Source organism: Lupinus angustifolius, chromosome LG15 (genome assembly GCF_001865875.1).
Source record: "Lupinus angustifolius cultivar Tanjil chromosome LG15, LupAngTanjil_v1.0, whole genome shotgun sequence".
Classification (NCBI taxonomy): domain Eukaryota; kingdom Viridiplantae; phylum Streptophyta; class Magnoliopsida; order Fabales; family Fabaceae; genus Lupinus; species Lupinus angustifolius.
Genome location: NC_032023.1, coordinates 18,511,838 through 18,530,013, shown reverse-complemented (window position 1 = coordinate 18,530,013; position 18,176 = coordinate 18,511,838). Strand labels below are relative to the sequence as shown.

Below are 18,176 nucleotides of genomic sequence, written 5' to 3'. Positions count from 1 at the left end.
AACTACAAGATAGCACGCCATAACTTAAAAATTATGCGTCAACCTATATTTTTGTACCTTTATTGGTCTTTCTTTTTATAGATAGAATTTTTTGGATGAGTGACGATTGTTCCGTTCCATGTTTAAAGTAGGTCTATTTCTATATTTATCGAGAGATTATTGTATAATCTATATGTTTTAAATTGCAATCTTGATTATATATACAACTCCTAAAACCATAAGATTATGGATATAATATGGCCCATACAATTTATAAATTGATAATGGTGACCCAAAACATAGGTTATGTAGATTTATAAAAGTGTAAGTTGGGAACTCAGTTATATCATGTATCCAAATTTAAAACATTATATAATTTCAACATATTTTTACATTAAACCAATTATGTTTTCATGAGTTAAAAGTGCGGTAATTGGATAAAATTTATTGAACCAGTTATGTTTACCATTAAATCTTGAATAAACGAAATATATCCATTTTATTTGGTCTATAATCTAACTTCACATGTGAGACCTATAGATAAAGAAAATTAACGATAGTAGAATAATTTGTAAAATGATATATCAGTAAATTATTTAATATTAACTCTCTCTCAATTATTCTACTTCTTTTATATGCATCACTAGGAATGTTTTTCTAGATATTCTAGTTCCACCAATGCCAATGGAAACAAACATTCCATGAAGATAATAATGAAATATAGTATTTATTATCCATGGCAATGGGCCTCAAAAGGCTCAAACCATGTGCTAATTCCAAAGTTTGTGATTAAAACAATTTCAAAATTTCAACTGCCAAGTTTTAATCAAATTAAATTATGTGTTTAAAATAAAGCAAGTGTTCTCGTCACAAACTCTTGGATTGTAGTAAGGTGAGTAGTACCCGGCCCTACCCGCTTATCTGGTATGGCCAGATCATGGTTGGGTCCAAATAGGGTTGGGTCTGATCGAGTCTAGGGTTAGATTTAAAAAATAGACCCGTTTAATATTTAGGGTCGGGCAGGGACCAAGCATGATCCGACCCGTCCCATCTCATGGTCACTCGCTCATCATGTTTGTATGTGTTTCTATTCACATGTATATAGAATAATGATATGTTTTTGGTCAAAAATATCATTTATTCTTTAATTTTTACATAATATATACATGATTAATAATATATATACATATAGCATTGTATGTATCAAACTCCATAGTCCTAATAAAAAATAATATTGAGAACTCTTTATCTAAAATGAGTATCAATATATTTAATCAGGTCTAAGGTCGGGTCAAGTTTAAAGGTTGACTCGGTCGTTATTTAGGGTCGGGTCTAGGGTCAGGTCCGAATTCAAAAAAGTGACACAACCAATATTTAGGGTCGGGTAAAGACAAGCCTTAACCTATCCTAACCTGACTCATGCTCACCCTAGATTGTAGTATATTATTTTACTGAAGAAGTCACTAATTATTTAGTGACCTGCACATGATTCGAAGTTATTGGTATATATGTCAGAGAATTAGAGGAACCTTCTCTAGCTAGTGATTGATTATGGTATTAAGGATACGGTGGAAATTGTTCTTAAACAAGCGAATTTGTTATTATTTTATTATTAATTTATGAGCTAGGATAGACAGCATATGCTATTCTTACTCATATATGTACCTTTAATTGCCAGCTAGATAAAGCCCCCTAAAGTGCTACAGAGGCATTGAATCAATGAATTATAGAATATTCTGCCAGATCTTGTTGCAGTACCACTAAAGATTCATGTAAAACTATTAAATACTATATGCTTATGGAAAATGATATATGCTGCTTTCATCATACGAAAAGTGATATTTATTATAAATAAATATTTATTAATAATTAATTTATAAGTAATATTTTTTTTAGAATATAGTAATTTGATATCGATATATTACTCATATTCATATATCTAAAGGACAATACAAATATTAATGGAGATCATTCTGGCCCTGCGGATTCATCTTATCTTTTCACACCTTGTCATTGGAAAGAGGAACATGCCCCCATGTAAATGATTCATGGATCTACTCCAATTTTTGTCCCATTAATTTTAAGTCGATTTACTTAAACACCCCTCTTGCTTCCTAAAAGGAACATGTGAATATAGTTTATTTGTCTTTTAGAAAAAATGAATGGATTAATAATGTATGAGTTTTATATATTATTATTATATTAATTATATTTAATTTGTGTTGATTCTTAAAAAAGTTATAAAAATCAATAATAATGATATACAAATTATATATAATTTATTTAGCGAAAGATATTATCATCTTTGTGTGGACTGATCTCACTGTCTCAAAGGAATCTACATTTGTTATCTCACTCCTTTATACCATTACATGTGCTAGAAAATATGATTGACTAAAAAATATATTTAGTAATTACAATTTTAAGTTACATAATTTTTTCCATCCATCCATACAAAAAAAATGACATAACGGATATGGTCAAAGACCCAAGACAATGTGTGTGAATTGTCCATTAGAAAAAGGGGTCAAAATATTTAGTGCATGATGTGTCATAGATCATTACAAAGGCAATAACTATTTGCAATCAATGCTGATATGATAACCCATACTTTCCATTCCATAATAATACATCCTGATAATTTGATAAGACCACGGTAAATAAAAATTCAACTCTCTCTCTCTCACTATTCGCATCACTTTCCATTGCCATATATATAGTATACATTTCTTCTTTTGTAACAAATGTATATATATATATATATAATCGAAATTGAATTATCAAACTTAAAAACTCAATATATTAACCATGTTAGATCTTATAACAAATATGAATGTCACAACTTCCTCTCACTTTCATCATTTTTCATTGTTCCAATGGTGCAACTTCATTCCACTTCTACATTGTTACAAGTTTAATTTGCATAATATGTCTATTTATATTTTCTTAATTTTTTGTTCTCAAGAAATATTCAATCCTTGGCTCTCTTAATTGGAAGGTGTTTTCTGAAATTTGAAAGAGTTGAAAATGCTTCTAAGATGTTCGGGGAACAAGAAACCTAGCTATACCCATTTTGAAATGAGTTGTATAAGATTGGTTATCATTCCACTCCTATTTATTTATTTTAATTATTACCAACGGGCTAAAACCACTCATTCCACCCTTTTTTTCAATAAATGCAATATATAAGACGATGTTGTAAAATATAAGTTTATATATGTTACGTATCTCAGATAATTAGTTAATACTTTGTTTTTTAAAAGGTATGGTACTTTAAAAAAATATTGAAAAGTGCTACGCACACATTGCTAGATGTACAAAAAAGTCATAAGAAAATGAAAAGAAATAAAAAATGTTATCTGGTACAATAATTAGAAGAAAAAGGTAAACAAAACTTTAAAATAAAGATGATTATTATTATCCATTACAAAATAAACAGTGTAACTTTTTATCCCTTTTCTTGTCTCCCTTTTTACTTTTTAGTGTGCCTTCCGTTTTTCCTAACATGTAGTGCCATGAAATTGCTTTCCCATTGGACTAAAGTAGAGTCCAGGACCATTACCACATTGGCACAATCAGATGATGGTAACAAGTAACAACTAGGAAATGTGTATTAGAAAACACATACTTTTCACTTTAATAGAGGAGAACCCCAAAAAAGTAGGTCAACAGTCAAATTTGGCAGTTTGCATGGGTAGTGAGTAGTGACAATGTCATCGACCAATATATGAGGTGAATGATAGAGTAACAGTTCTTTTAAAGATAACAATGTATATACTGAATGATATATAATACACTAATTATCTATAAATATTTAGATTATCACTATATATATATATATTATACTCTTTCTTGTATTTTCTTCTTCTTAGACATGTTTTCTTTTTAAAATTAATTCCATTTTGCTTTTAATTACTCTGTAACAATTTTTGATGGAGTAAAACCTACTCGAAAGATTAAAAAGACATCATGACTGTTGATTTTATCGATAAACTAAATTCCGAAAATTTCTTTTTATATATATATATATATCTTACTTCATCTATTGTTTAGTAACACTGTTCATTTGACACATTAATTCATCAATAAACATATTAGGTATTATTATGGATGACTAATTGATATTAAAGGTTCGATAATGACCAAATTGATCTCTTAAATATTTTTTTACCAACTAAGTCCTTATAAAGTCTAGCAAATGATAACTTTAATGTAATTTTGCTTTGGGACTAACATAAAATCTTAATTACATGCCATATTTCACATGATCGTTGTAATCATAATTGTTTGATCACAAGCTAATCAGGACAAGTTCTAACAAATCAAGTATTTACTTGCTATCATATGGGAGTACATATTCTATTTTAAAAGGTGTATCACTATCAACAAGGCATTAGTGTAGCAGTGTACAATTTCATTGGATCCGTAAGTCGATGTTTGTAATTGGTTGGAAAAATATATTTAAATTAAAAATTTAATAATTAAGTATTTTTCTGACTAATCACAAGTGATAGTAGAGTAACACAATATGTAGGACAAAAAATGTGATTCCCTACTGTACTATCATTCACTGCTAGATGCGACTCCTCTTATAGTTTAGCCCTTGGTCCAATAGCGATCGATTTATGGCTTACTCGGCCCATATAGTAATTATTTGTGGCCCACCCTGCCATAGCCCAAATGGGCTAGGACCAACCCATTTGTCAATTTTAGACCAGGAATGGCCATAATGAATAAAGTGGTTGATCATCCCAAGTCCCAACCATCCAGCGTGAAGGGCTTTTGGAACCAATGATGGGTCGGTTTTACAAAGCATCTTTGTATTTAGAAATGACAAGAACAAATTCAATAACTTGAAACTGTGATTTATAAATAGTAAAGTAATTGGTGGTATTTGTAATAATGAACGTGAATAGCATCACCCTGAACAGAACAACCATAATAACAGAATCACAACACAGAACAACGATAATAACAGAATCACAACATAGAACAGCACCATCATCAAAAATAGAATGAGACACTATATACCATTCACCATCATCCTAATCTTTTGCAATGCCCTTAGGAAACGGTGACACACACAAATTAGAACCAAGCCAAAGAGAGAGAAACAGAGAAAGAAAGGGGATTGTAGATGATGGTGAATCCAAATACCGAAACTGCCCCTCACCCTAAACGACACCGTAAGCCCAAGCCTGAACCCTCTTCTTCATCATCGGCTCCACCAGCCCGGGTCCCACTAAGGCAGTTACTTAAAGTTGCATCAGTAGCAGGTGGCATTCAGTTTGGGTGGGCCCTACAGCTTTCTCTTTTAACTCCCTACGTTCAACAGCTTGGGATCCCTCACGCTTGGGCCAGCATTATTTGGTTATGCGGCCCGCTCTCTGGGCTTTTTGTTCAGCCTTTGGTGGGCTTATTAAGCGACCGTTGCACTAGCCGGTTTGGTCGCCGGAGGCCGTTTATTTTTGCCGGAGCTTTGTCTATCATCGTCTCCGTTCTCATAATTGGTCATGCTGCTGATATTGGGTGGTGGTTTGGGGATACGGTGAATCATCGGCCGTGGGCTGTGGCGGCTTTCGTGTTCGGTTTTTGGATTCTGGATGTTGCTAACAATGTCACTCAAGGTCCTTGTAGAGCTTTGCTCGGTGATCTCACAGGTAAATTTCTGATTCAATTACCAATCATAAAGCCCTAATTAACTTTCTTTTGTCAAAATTTTGTTGTTGATATAACTAACGGTAACTAATCCCTTTCCGAATGTGTTGTTAACTCAAGTGTCGCTCTCCTTAACCTTTTAGTCTATTTAGGTATCCATAGGCCTTACATTACTAGACCAACTACTACTGCTTATTTACTTTTGCGTTGTGTCATTTCCCTTTTAGAAATGGAATTATATATGGTGTTTAGTTGTACATTGTAGTAATCATTACTGTGAGATGCAATGTTCGTTATCTGCAATTGATATAAGTACAAGGCATCTATGTTATATCATGATTTTGTGACTGTCAGTTGAGCATATAGCAGAGGCATTTAGATTCTAAAATATTAGCAAATTTATTTGTTCGTTATGAATATTTACAATGCCTTAATATATACACAAATAATGAAAGAAAAGTCATGTGTGAATTCTTCAATGAACTTGGACTCAGAATAGTAACTTAAAGATGATCCTTCTTGTTGCAAAGCATATGAGCTTCATATTTGAATCTGTCCACTAGGCTTTGAATATGCACTTTCCTTCTTCAATATTCAATATTAATGTGATTTTTGTTTATATGTTTTCTCCTCCTTAAATACAAGTAGGCTCTCATACTCATTTTGGCACCAATATAGTCATTATCTAGATTCCGGAAACTACCTCTCTGCTCGTGGTATAAGGTTGTATAGTGTGTACATTTAACGTTCCCAGACCCCATTAGGTGGGACCCTAATGTACTAGGCTGCCCTTTTATGGCCCTCATCTGGATTAATCACTATTGAAGTAACATATCAAGAAGAATCCCAAACATCATTAAATTGATGATCTAACCATAATGATTAATTATTATATGAAAGTGCACATCAAATAATCATAGCTATGCACTTGAGCCTTTGGAAGTTCATTTCTCTGTCATGCCCCTTTTAGACAGTCATACTTTTAATTTATGTAAAAATAAGTTATGTTTGACTGTTTCTGGTGTCAGATTTTGAAGGGATCTTTGTATGGAGGATACTTACTTTCTGTTACTAAATTAAGAGGTTTTAACAGGAGTAGGGAACTAGGGATGGCATAGTTTTATCTCAGTGTGACACACATGCTTTTATGTGGATTCTGGTGTCTGGTTGGTCATTGGTGAGAAATTTTGGGATGCTGAAGTGGAATTTTCTATCCTTAAACTTTAGTAACATACATTATTGTTTAAGCTACTCTATGATGTTCAGTTCATGGTTTCATTCGAAGGGGTTTCCTTGGTACAAATGCCAAGATTGAATCGGTTGTGTTCAGCACTTTAATTCTCTTAAAGAGGCTATCTTTTCCTTCTTTTTATTTGTGTTTCTTCTTTCCCCCTGATACAAACTGTTGTTCGGAAAGGAGAGTACCTGCAATCTCTTCCATTTAGGAGGATAGTCTGTGTAGTGAAGATGAGCATAGTGTTAACTCTACTCTGAGATTATTCAAGAGACTCTCAGAAGAAAAGGACTAGAGCTTTTTACTTTGTTCTGGGTAGGGAAGGGAATGGCATCTGACACATACATGAATTGCCATACCCTTATGCTATATTATCTACTGACCAACTATGTCCTTTGTGCCATATTTTCGAAAATAGGTGACATAGAAATCATACAGCTGCTACATTATTCAGTAACACTTACATCATTTTGGTAATTCTTTAGCGCATCCTCTGGGATGATTCCACACCCTTATCCTCGAGCTTTCCATCTGATACAAAACTAGGTCATGTGAAATCTGAAATAAAATTCTAATGCACTGGATCCGCAGTTGAGCATGCTTGAGTGAGAGTAGTACTAGGATGGGTGACCTCCTGGAAAGTCCTTGTGTTGCACCTCTTTTAAATGCCGACCCCACCTAGTGGGATAAAGACTTGATTATTGTTGTATTAAAGATCGAAGGAGGGTGTGAGGAAACACAGATTGTACCAGATTTTGGGTGATAAAAAATTTCTTCTATCGTAGTAGGGCAGGGTAAAAGCCTGACCTATTTTCCCTATTTATTTTATAAAATGATCCCATTTAAAAGGTGAGATATAACCAGGGAATTGGAAAATAAGTTAGTTCTGCATCGTTTGTTGCCCAGGTTTCTTTCTGTCAATATGGTCATATGCTTGATATGTTGATAGGCCTATCGGTAAAGAGAATAACAGGCCATATTATGTGAGGAAGCGACATAGGCCCAAGGGAATCATCATGAGAGTTGAGCCAGCTGTAGCTGACTGTCAGGGATGCTTATGCAGTATTTTATTATAGGTACAGGGGGTGAGTGCAAGGTAACCATTGGATATCTTGTTATTTTGCGAATCAAGAGCTTGTTTATCTGAATAGGAGGTTAGTTGATTTAGTTCCTCTGTTTATTCTGCAGTTGTGACTAGGGAAATTCCTCCTGTTAGAGGGGTTCTTCTCTTTTAATTTTAATTTGTACATAATACCATACAGTTAGCGCTTTCATTCTGGGATCTATCAAATATAATTTTATATGTGCTGTTCTCTGTCAAATTAAAAGTACATTGTAATTTTGCACCCAAAAAAGGACATTGCAATTATCTTTTATTTTCAGTATCTAATGATAAACTGTGAAGGCAAACAATACATTGATACCCTTCATTTTTTTCTGTCCTTTTCTTCTCTGGAATGCCAGGCAAGGATCATCGAAGGACACGTGTTGCAAATGCTTATTTCTCCCTGTTTATGGCCATTGGTAACATTCTTGGCTATGCAACTGGTGCATACAGTGGTTGGTACAAGGTCTTTCCTTTCACACTTACCCCTGCATGCAATATTAGTTGTGCAAATCTCAAGTCTGCTTTCTTTCTCGACATTATTTTCATTGTGGTCACCACCTATATCAGCATCATGTCAGCTCATGAGGTGCCTCTAAGTTCAAGTGGGGCTACCCATGCTGGAGAAGCAGCCGGGGAGTCAGGTAGCACAGAAGAAGCCTTCATGTGGGAGTTATTCGGGACATTCAGATATTTTTCAGCCTCTGTATGGACAATACTATCTGTTACTGCTCTAACATGGGTTGGGTGGTTTCCGTTTCTTCTCTTTGACACTGACTGGATGGGCCGAGAGATTTATGGTGGTGAGCCAAATGAAGGCCTTAATTATGATAGTGGAGTTAGAATGGGGGCGGTTGGTTTATTGCTTAATTCAGTTGTTCTTGGAATAACATCATTGTTCATGGAGAGGCTATGCAGGAATCGGGGGCCTGGGTTTGTGTGGGGAATCTCAAATATCATAATGGCCATCTGCTTTGTTGCAATGCTTGTGTTAACCTATGTAGCAAGTAACATTGGCTATTTAGGCATTGATTTTCCGCCAACTTTCATTGTGATGGCAGCATTGGTAATCTTTACCATCCTTGGGTTTCCACTAGCAGTAAGTTGCTCTATCTACTGCTAAAAGCATATTGTTCTTTCTTTTTTGGTTATATTGAAGGCACCATTCTGTCTGCAGATTATGTCCTTACATTTTTTACAAAAAATATCAGTAGTCTTTAGATGTGAGGTGTCTTAATTCACTTGATCTTTTATGCAAATTCTCCTTCTCTCAAACTGACCCTTTCTTTCCCCTATTTTCGCTTAAAAGGAACACTCCTATTCTATTGTTTTCGTATTATGTTCTTACAAATCTCAGTGGCTCGTACATGTAAAGTGATTTAGTTGAAATCCTGGCATATTTTTTTATACCTTATAATTTTATTATCATGATGTTTCACAAATGAAAATTTGGAAATGCCCCCCTCCCACTTGTGTATGAGTTGAAATATAAATAGTATTCGAGAGTCCCACATTTAATTTAATCTGAATTCTTGGTTATATATTTCAGATCACTTACAGTGTTCCATATGCCTTAATTTCCACACATATTCAGTCATTGGGACTGGGCCAAGGTAGACATCAGTCTTGTCTTATTTTTCTTTCTTGCATATGTGAACCTCAAAGTATTTACATCAATTGTTTGTACTTACAGGATTATCAATGGGAGTTCTAAATCTTGCAATAGTAATCCCACAGGTATTTCTTCTTTTATTTCCTTTATTTATAGTTAAAAAGTTAGGGAATTTAGATATACACGTACAGTCGTCTTATCGTAGCACTCTTTCCAAGTTTTTAAAGTTACCAGTATGTTTGCAAAAGTAGTGCTACTGAGTTATATGTTTATCATGTTTGAAATAGATGGTCGTGTCAGTGGGAAGTGGACCATGGGATCAGCTATTTGGTGGAGGAAACTCTCCAGCCTTTGCTGTTGGAGCTGTCGCAGGCCTTGTTGGTGGACTCATAGCTGTCTTGGCTATTCCTCGACCCGGTGGTCAAAAGGCTAGAAGCCAAGTTTGAGGTATCATGTTCTTTCTGCTTATGGCACTGATGATATATTTCCAAGAGGGGTGGTAAATGAAAAGGTAGCAAGAATTTGTAAATACTTATTTATTTAACATCAATGTAATTGTACTCTTGTTCTTGAGCCTTCTTTCCATCAAGATTCCTCCCACCCAATCTTTTTATAATATCGATAACTGAATACTTGGCTGTGTATTCCATCTTACTGGTCATTATTTAAGGTCAATGAGCTAAATATTGTGTACTTATTATGTTATGAAATATTAAATACTTTGAACTCTTTCTTTTTTGGTGATCCTGCTGAGTAAGTGGTCTGCTATGTTAACCATAGGGTACCCTCTACTGGCTGTAATAAAGAGGGTAGATACTAAATAGTTTTGATGTCTAAGGAACAATGTAAAAGATGCAAGTAATATAGCACTACTTTTGCAAACATACTGGTAACTCAAATGTAATCATAAAAGCTATCATCAAAATTATCTGCAATAAGTGGAGAAATTCTACATTGTAAAACAGTCCCACCTGTGTAAGATGATGTTGCCTTTAAAGGCAAATGCTGTGGGAAAGTAGTTGGGGCCTGGGGGCATCTTCTCTAGGTTCCAAAATTACTCATGGGCAATATCCTTTACAACCAGGATGAGTTGCTGCTCATTAGGAATTATTCCTCATGAATAAATTCATTATTTTTGAGGCATTGCTAATTGTGCGTTGGTGCTTCAATCATGATGTATTGGAATATTAAAATTCGTCTGATTTGTTTGTAGGATTAGCTTGATGAATGTGTTTAGTGGCCAACAGTGAATTTATGAATTGTGCTGATGGAAACCTTGATTGAGACACAGATTTAATGCTATAGTATTTTTCTTTGGGGAATGTTAATAAGTTCGCTAAGGTCTCTTTGCGAATTGAGTTTTGGAAGGAAATGAAGGAAAATGAAAGCTATAAAATACAATGGTGGAATGTTCTGAAATCTTCTCTTTAACTTTATTCTCCTCTAAAACACAACCGACAAACATTCCTTAATTGTATTGCATAAGGAAGAAAAAATGGAAATTTTGTATCAGAAAAATATTGTTTTCACAATTCTACAAGACTTAGACTTAGTTTTCTAAATACTAATTTTCTTCCTTTGTATTCCTTAAACAATTTCCCTATAGCACTCATTAACACAACTCTTTTTCTTTAAAATTCTTGAATGACAGGTTGGATTTATAATGATCATTAAATGTTCACATTTAATTTACTTTACTTCTTTTGAACCATGGAATAAATTCCAGTGTTTAATTCACTACACTATTCAAGAAAGTCTGATTTGCTTTCATTTCTTCGTACAACCCCTGTTACTAAGACTCAGAGCATTTAAAAATAAGTAGTACTCCTACCGTATCAACCTTTGATATCATCATTTGTCCGAGCTACTAGTGACCCAATCTTCGAACAACGTGCTAACTGTAATTTAACTGTCATGTTTGGATTTAGATTTTGCATGTTACTACAAATATTTTTAACTAACTATTGATGAGAGTTAAATACGAAGAAGAAAAAAAATACTGGAGTGATAAACATTGGGGCATGCCCTTTTTACTTTTAATTGCATGTCATTCATATTCTAACAGCTTAGCATAGTTCTAATCACCTGTCTCAACAGTATCTTATTCCCTATCTCGGGCTAATCACATATTACTATATGAGTAAAAGAAAACTTTTAAAAAAAAAAGTAACAAAAAATAATATGATTGATTCGAGACAGAGAATGAGATATTGTTCGAGACATGTGATCTATGTCCCTATTAATCATACATCTCCATTAATGATTATTTATGACATTTTGTGGTGAAATTCATTAGTGCTATATTCATGTTTTTGTTATTTACTTTAAACAACAAAATGAGAAAATTTTGTGTGATGAGAAAGGAGTGGAGGGGTCTGGTAGAATTGTCCCAGTGACGAGTTCCTACATAAAAATCCCACCTGTGGAAAAGGCTGTAGGAGCTAAAGGGGGATTGCAATTAACGAATATGTTCCAGCTTCTAGAGGAGCATAATCGTTATTAATGTCAAAGTTTAACTAATGTGACTTATCACTCTTATTCCAAAACCTGCATTTTAGTTGCTTGTTATGTCGGAAAAAAATAATTCTGTCTGATCTCCACTAAGACAAGTTGTTTTAAGATGTCTTTATGATAGATGACACTACATTTGCATACATGATCACGTGACCTTAGATTTTTTTGTGTAAAATATTTATACATCGTCATATAAACCTATATACGTTCATTACATGATTTATTATTCATTTGTGTTACTTATATTTAAGACTCGTTAATAATAAAAAATTAAAAGTAGAAAATGTAATAATAATGCATGAACTATTACTCAGTACATGATTGTTTTTGGGTTTCAATTTATTTAATCAAGTCCCTTGGGTGTGAGGTATCTAGAAACTTTGTCAATTCAATTAAGATGCCAGATTCGAGATGGGTTTCTAATTCATATTCATTCTTTGGATGACACTGTTTTTTTTCCAGCTTGAGTATTGTCAGAACTTCTACTGTTGCTTTATTAATTAATTTCTAAGCATCGGTTCTGTTGCATGATACATATCTTTCATTCACAGTGCAACTGGGAGTGCTACAAACACATGGAATCTGACATGGGATGCCATGTGTTTCAGGGGAGTTTTTCCCCCTTCAGAATCTGTTAGCTAGGACTGTTTTTTTGGAACATTTAACAGCACCTTTAACTACAAAATAAAATAAAAATATTATGTTATTTTAGAAGAGAATCTTTTGATATGCAAAGAGTAAAAACATTTGATATTTTGGAATTAGAAAACCATGCATCACTTTCTTCTTTAAGTAATTGAAAGTATACTCCTTAGCAACATTATTTCCTATATTTGGCTCAATGTAATTTATCATTTCTTATGTTATGTTATCATACTACTGAACAAAAAATATTGTGAAGGAAAGAGAGTTTGGATTAATGATTGTAGACCAGAAGTGGTTCTGTTCCCTACATAGACAAAGCCATGCTCTGATATACACAAACAGAGTCATCTTAACTGAAGCCCCTTTATGATATTAAATAGTTGTAATTGTAGCACGTAATTCTGTGTCCATTGTTTCCCATCTCCCATCTGTCTCTTCTTCATACGGCCAACTACCATCATTCTCCATTAACACCACTCGTGGTCCCTCTTTCACACCAACACCTACCTCCATAATCCCCTTCCTTACTTATATTTACAACTATACATATCCGTTCCGAAAGAATCATCTCAAGTACCAGAGACACAAGTTACTGAGTTTGTCTTTACATTTAAATATAAAAGTGTTATGACATTTTATCTAAATAATAAAAGTATCACACTATACAAATTTTCCTTTTATTTTATTTATACTTCTTTCTCCGATATAGGAGAGGATCCTGACTAATATTTTATAAAAAGAAACAATGCTTATTGTAATATTCATTGGGTTTGACCTTTGTTGCTCAAAAATCAAATTCTGACATGTTCCTTAAAACTTGTCATTGATTAGTAGTACTTGAAATAGTGTGTTGATTATAAATATAAATATATATTATTAACTTCCAAGTTTTCATCTATTGCTTAACACCATGAGATATAAAATATGTTGATAACAATGTCTGGTACCCTCCATTCATCATCCACTATGTTCCAATCTATGTGCCTGCTAAGGGATCAAACATTCAACAAGCAATAATAGAAACATTGCAGCAAGAGTCATAGATCTGTAGGGCCTAAAGTAGATGCTAGAGAAATTTTTGAGGGAATGTTTTGGCCTTTGGGTGCTTCAGATGGGTCTTATATATAGACAATATAGTGATGTTAGGAATGGGTTTTATGACATGGGGTTGGGGAAGAATGGAACATGCATGTCTTGGCTTGCCTTAAAGAACATGTAATGCAAAACATTTTAGATTGCATTGCTACAAATTTAGCAACCAACAGTTACCATCCAAAACAAAACAAAGCATGTTGTATTAAAAGGGTGTATGAAATTTAATATTTGAATAGTAATAGAACAAATACCAACCACATAAGAATATGTTTATGCCCTTGTCATTTCAGAAGTAACCCATGCCACATACCCGATAACAAAAAGTGAAACAGAAACTAATAGTAAATAATAAATATATATAATATTGGGGAATTGGGGAATTGGCTTCTCCATTACCTCCACTTGGCATTCCTAGTTTCAAGATAAAATTCCTTATGTTCCTTACAAATGGGGAAACCAAAAGCTAAATATGGTGTTGGTGTGTTACAGGATTATTCACATGAAATCCACTATTTAACCAAGGGAATTTGAACCATCATTAAGTTACATGTGTTTATCACTCAGTTGGTTTAGGCTTTTAAAATGTATATCTTTTTAAAAGAAAAGGAGAAAATACACTTGTCCAAATATTGTATTTGAGCTTAGTTAGGTGATTCTACGATTGATTTCTAGAACAAATCTTATATCTCATAATATATGTTACTTCATGTGTTATAAGTTATAATTAATTTAAAAAATATATTTAAGTTAAAAATAATTATTATATATTTTTTTAACTAATCAGAACTCATTAAAGATGAAATAACATTTATGGTAACATAAAATATGTGAACTGATAAATAGGATCTTACCTAACATTTTAAAACTTTTATATATTTTATATTAAAAACAATGATAAAGCCATAAAGTGTACAATACACACAATTAATTTTAGAACTTATTATTCTAGAAATTTATAATCAAGTTCATGTGATCTTAATTTAATATATATTTTATATAAATATTGAATTATATAGTAATCTAAGTATTAATTTAGTAAAAAAAACTTATTAGCTTAAAGCTTATATATTAAATCAAAATTTATTAATTTAGTAAAAGAATCTTACAAAATTATTTCGGGAGCAAAAGTAAAGAAAAAATTTAACCTTTGAAAGGAAAGATTGTATGATGAGTTAGGTCGTTAGGTTCAATAGGGTCTCATCATACCTTACCATTTAGAGAGTCCTTACAAATTTAATTTATAGATTAGACATTAAATCAATTTTTGCAAGTTTAATTCATTCTAAAATTAGCGTTAACTCATCCTAACCTTATCTCTAAAGTAATATTCCTAATTAAACCCACCTGTGTCAAATCAAAACGCTGCAATTGATTTGACGGCTTAAAAAACGAATAAAGCAAATAAACCCATTCATTATTTTTCTAGAATTTCACCGCCCAAAAGATAAGGCCAAAATAATTTCCACTCCACAATCAAGTAATGAAGGCTTTATACCCTGCTGTATAGTTTTCAGGTGTCATAACCAAATTATTTCTCACATTTTTTAACAAATATGATAAAATAATACACACTTAAATTTTGAGACAAAGTTTAGGTCGGTTACTACCCTAAACATCAAATCCTCCACAAGCATTTCTTATATTGTGTGGATTTCACATCATCCTACAAAAGCTTTATATAATGTTTAGCACATTGGTATTTATGTTGGGTTTTTAAAGTAAGATATTACAAGCTTTTGTAACCGGTGTATGAAAATTTTGTTAGATAAGATAAAACTCATTTTGATAATTTCTATGTCTTACTAAAAAGCTTTATGAAAAGTGTCTCGGAATTACTTGTCAAAAAAGGAAGAAATGCCCCTTCTCATTGATATACTATAAATTTTAGCATTTCCTTCCAATTATGACACGTTACCTTAGTAGGGCCCAAACATTTCATGCATAAAAACCCACTCTCCTTCATCCTCTTCCTCCCATGTACAAATCCCTCTCATTCTCTTGAAATTCAAACACAGTGAGTGCATGATCACTAAGCCTAAGCCAAGTAGTAGAAACAGGGCTATTATATTTCCCAACCTTTGTTAAATATACATATACATATTATCTCTATATATCTTGAAAAACTAAGTTGTAGTGATGTGTAACCCAAAGCCACTTTGTCCTACAAAAACTCACCTCATAACTCCATACCCCAAACTCATGAAGCCTCATCATCATGATGATCAAGTTCAAGATGAACTTCATAGATGGCCAACTCCTAATGAGGTAATGAAAAAGAAAGATAATAATAATCCAAGTATGTACCATATATATTATGTGAATATAAATTAAATATAGTTGCTACTTGTTAGTTACTATCTATGCAGTCACATCACATGAAAAACAAATAATGCTAGTTTATGATTAGCTTTATACAGTTAATAACAACTATTTGTCTTCCTTTTTTATTCAGGTTTTGGAAGAAATCAAAGCCATAGGGAAGATATCAGGACCAACTACTATAACTGGATTACTTTTATATTCAAGAGCTATGATTTCTATGCTTTTTCTTGGTTACCTTGGTGAAATGGAACTAGCAGGAGGTTCTCTTTCTATTGGTTTTGCTAACATCACTGGCTACTCTGTGATAACAGGGTTAGCCATGGGAATGGAACCAATTTGTGGTCAAGCTTATGGAGCAAAACAAATGAAGATTCTTGGTTTGACCCTTCAAAGAACAATACTACTTCTTCTTTCAACTTCCATTCCTATCTCATTTACATGGCTTAACATGAAGAGAATCCTCTTATGGTGTGGCCAAGACCATGAAATATCATCTATGGCACAAACTTTCATTCTATTTACCATACCTGACCTTTTCTTCCTCTCACTTCTTCACCCTCTTAGAATCTATTTAAGGACCCAAGGCATTACATTACCACTAACATATTGCTCAGCTATATCTATTCTTCTTCATGTCCCTTTGAATTTCCTCCTAGTGGTTCATTTCAACATGGGTATAACAGGGGTAGCATTGGCAATGGTTTGGACTAATCTCAACCTCTTTCTCTTCCTTTCATCTTTTATCTACTTCTCAGGTGTATATAAAGATTCTTGGGTATCACCAAGCATGGATTGTCTTAGAGGTTGGTCTTCATTGCTTGCACTTGCTATCCCAACTTGTGTCTCAGTTTGCCTTGAATGGTGGTGGTATGAACTCATGATACTATTGTGTGGGCTCCTTGTGAATCCAAAAGCTACCATTGCTTCAATGGGAATACTCATTCAAACAACTTCATTGGTCTATGTTTTCCCATCATCTCTTAGCCTTGGTGTTTCAACAAGAGTTGGTAATGAGTTAGGTGCAAAAAGACCTATAAAAGCCAGGGTTTCTATGATAGTATCACTCTTTTGTGCTGTTGGTATAGGCATAGGAGCTTTGATTTTCACCACCTTGATGAGGCACCAATGGGGAAAATTCTTCACAAATGATCAAGAAATTCTTGACCTTACTTCAATAGCATTGCCAATTATTGGCTTGTGTGAGCTTGGAAACTGTCCTCAAACCACAGGCTGTGGAGTCCTTAGAGGTACTGCAAGACCAACTATTGGAGCAAACATAAATTTGGGTTCTTTTTACTTGGTGGGTATGCCTGTGGCTATTGTTCTTGGGTTTGTGGCTAAAATGGGATTTTCTGGGCTCTGGCTTGGGTTACTTGCAGCCCAAGCCTCATGTGCAACTCTCATGCTATTTGTTCTCTTCACAACTGATTGGAATGCACAAGTTGAAAGAGCAAAGGAACTTACAAAAACATCAAATGCTGCTAATACCACTATTGCTACTTCCACAACATTACCAACATTCACAAAAGCAGAGTTGAACAAGAATGATAATGATGCTGCTATTCTTGAAGAGATAGTTATTACAAATGATGAGGCTGCTAAGACATGCCCACTTGAAACAGATCCACTCATCATAACTTCTACCAAACACACTGTAAATTAGTTAAACCATAGTTTCTTTGTGCCAACTTCTCCCTCTTATTTCTCACTGTGTTAGAGCATACTAGTGGTTCATTCATAAGGAAATAAGAACGTTCTGAGGCTTGTTCATCATTGGAGGGGCATGTTCTTCTATTCCAAAATTTCAACCCATTCATAAATAGGAACGGTTCTTAAGCTTTGCTTCATCCAATAAAAATAATAGGAAAAAATTGTTTTGTAAGAGAGTTTAATGTGAAATATAAATGTGAGATATGTTTCGACAAATGATATAGTTACATGGATGATAGGGTAAATTTTATTTGGCTTTAAGTTATTTAAGTAGTCGGGAATTATAAACTAATATAAAATAG

General features: G+C 33.5%; 2 protein-coding genes across 4 annotated transcripts; both read left to right on the top strand.

Moving 5' to 3' along the window:
• Positions 4,900-12,762, top strand: LOC109327342 (sucrose transport protein SUC4-like). Of its 3 annotated transcripts, none has more exons than XM_019560450.1 (6): positions 4,900-5,639; positions 8,336-9,075; positions 9,526-9,589; positions 9,670-9,713; positions 9,876-10,035; positions 12,654-12,762. In XM_019560450.1, exons 1-5 carry the CDS (start codon positions 5,117-5,119, stop codon positions 10,032-10,034), a joined length of 1,530 nt encoding a protein of 509 aa, XP_019415995.1. In that variant the 5' UTR covers positions 4,900-5,116; the 3' UTR covers position 10,035; positions 12,654-12,762. The 3 variants fall into 3 exon arrangements, with proteins under 3 accessions (XP_019415995.1, XP_019415994.1, XP_019415993.1); XM_019560449.1 differs by lacking the exon at positions 12,654-12,762 and adding an exon at positions 10,369-10,499; XM_019560448.1 differs by lacking the exon at positions 12,654-12,762 and having other exon boundaries at positions 4,901-5,639; positions 9,876-10,315.
• LOC109327377 (protein DETOXIFICATION 48-like) lies at positions 15,772-17,937 on the top strand. Its single transcript, XM_019560493.1, has 2 exons — positions 15,772-16,107; positions 16,295-17,937. Exons 1-2 carry the CDS (start codon positions 15,979-15,981, stop codon positions 17,825-17,827), a joined length of 1,662 nt encoding a protein of 553 aa, XP_019416038.1. The 5' UTR covers positions 15,772-15,978; the 3' UTR covers positions 17,828-17,937.

Excerpts from the sequence above, each read along its gene's own strand:
- LOC109327377 (XM_019560493.1), top strand. The coding sequence starts at position 15,979 with ATGTGTAACCCAAAGCCACTTTGTCCTACAAAAACTCACCTCATAACT. Across the intron at positions 16,108-16,294 it reads GATGGCCAACTCCTAATGAG|GTTTTGGAAGAAATCAAAGC; the intron begins GTAATGAAAAAG and ends TTTTTTATTCAG.
- LOC109327342 (XM_019560450.1), top strand. The coding sequence starts at position 5,117 with ATGATGGTGAATCCAAATACCGAAACTGCCCCTCACCCTAAACGACAC. Across the intron at positions 9,076-9,525 it reads TCCTTGGGTTTCCACTAGCA|ATCACTTACAGTGTTCCATA; the intron begins GTAAGTTGCTCT and ends TATATATTTCAG. Across the intron at positions 9,590-9,669 it reads GTCATTGGGACTGGGCCAAG|GATTATCAATGGGAGTTCTA; the intron begins GTAGACATCAGT and ends TTGTACTTACAG.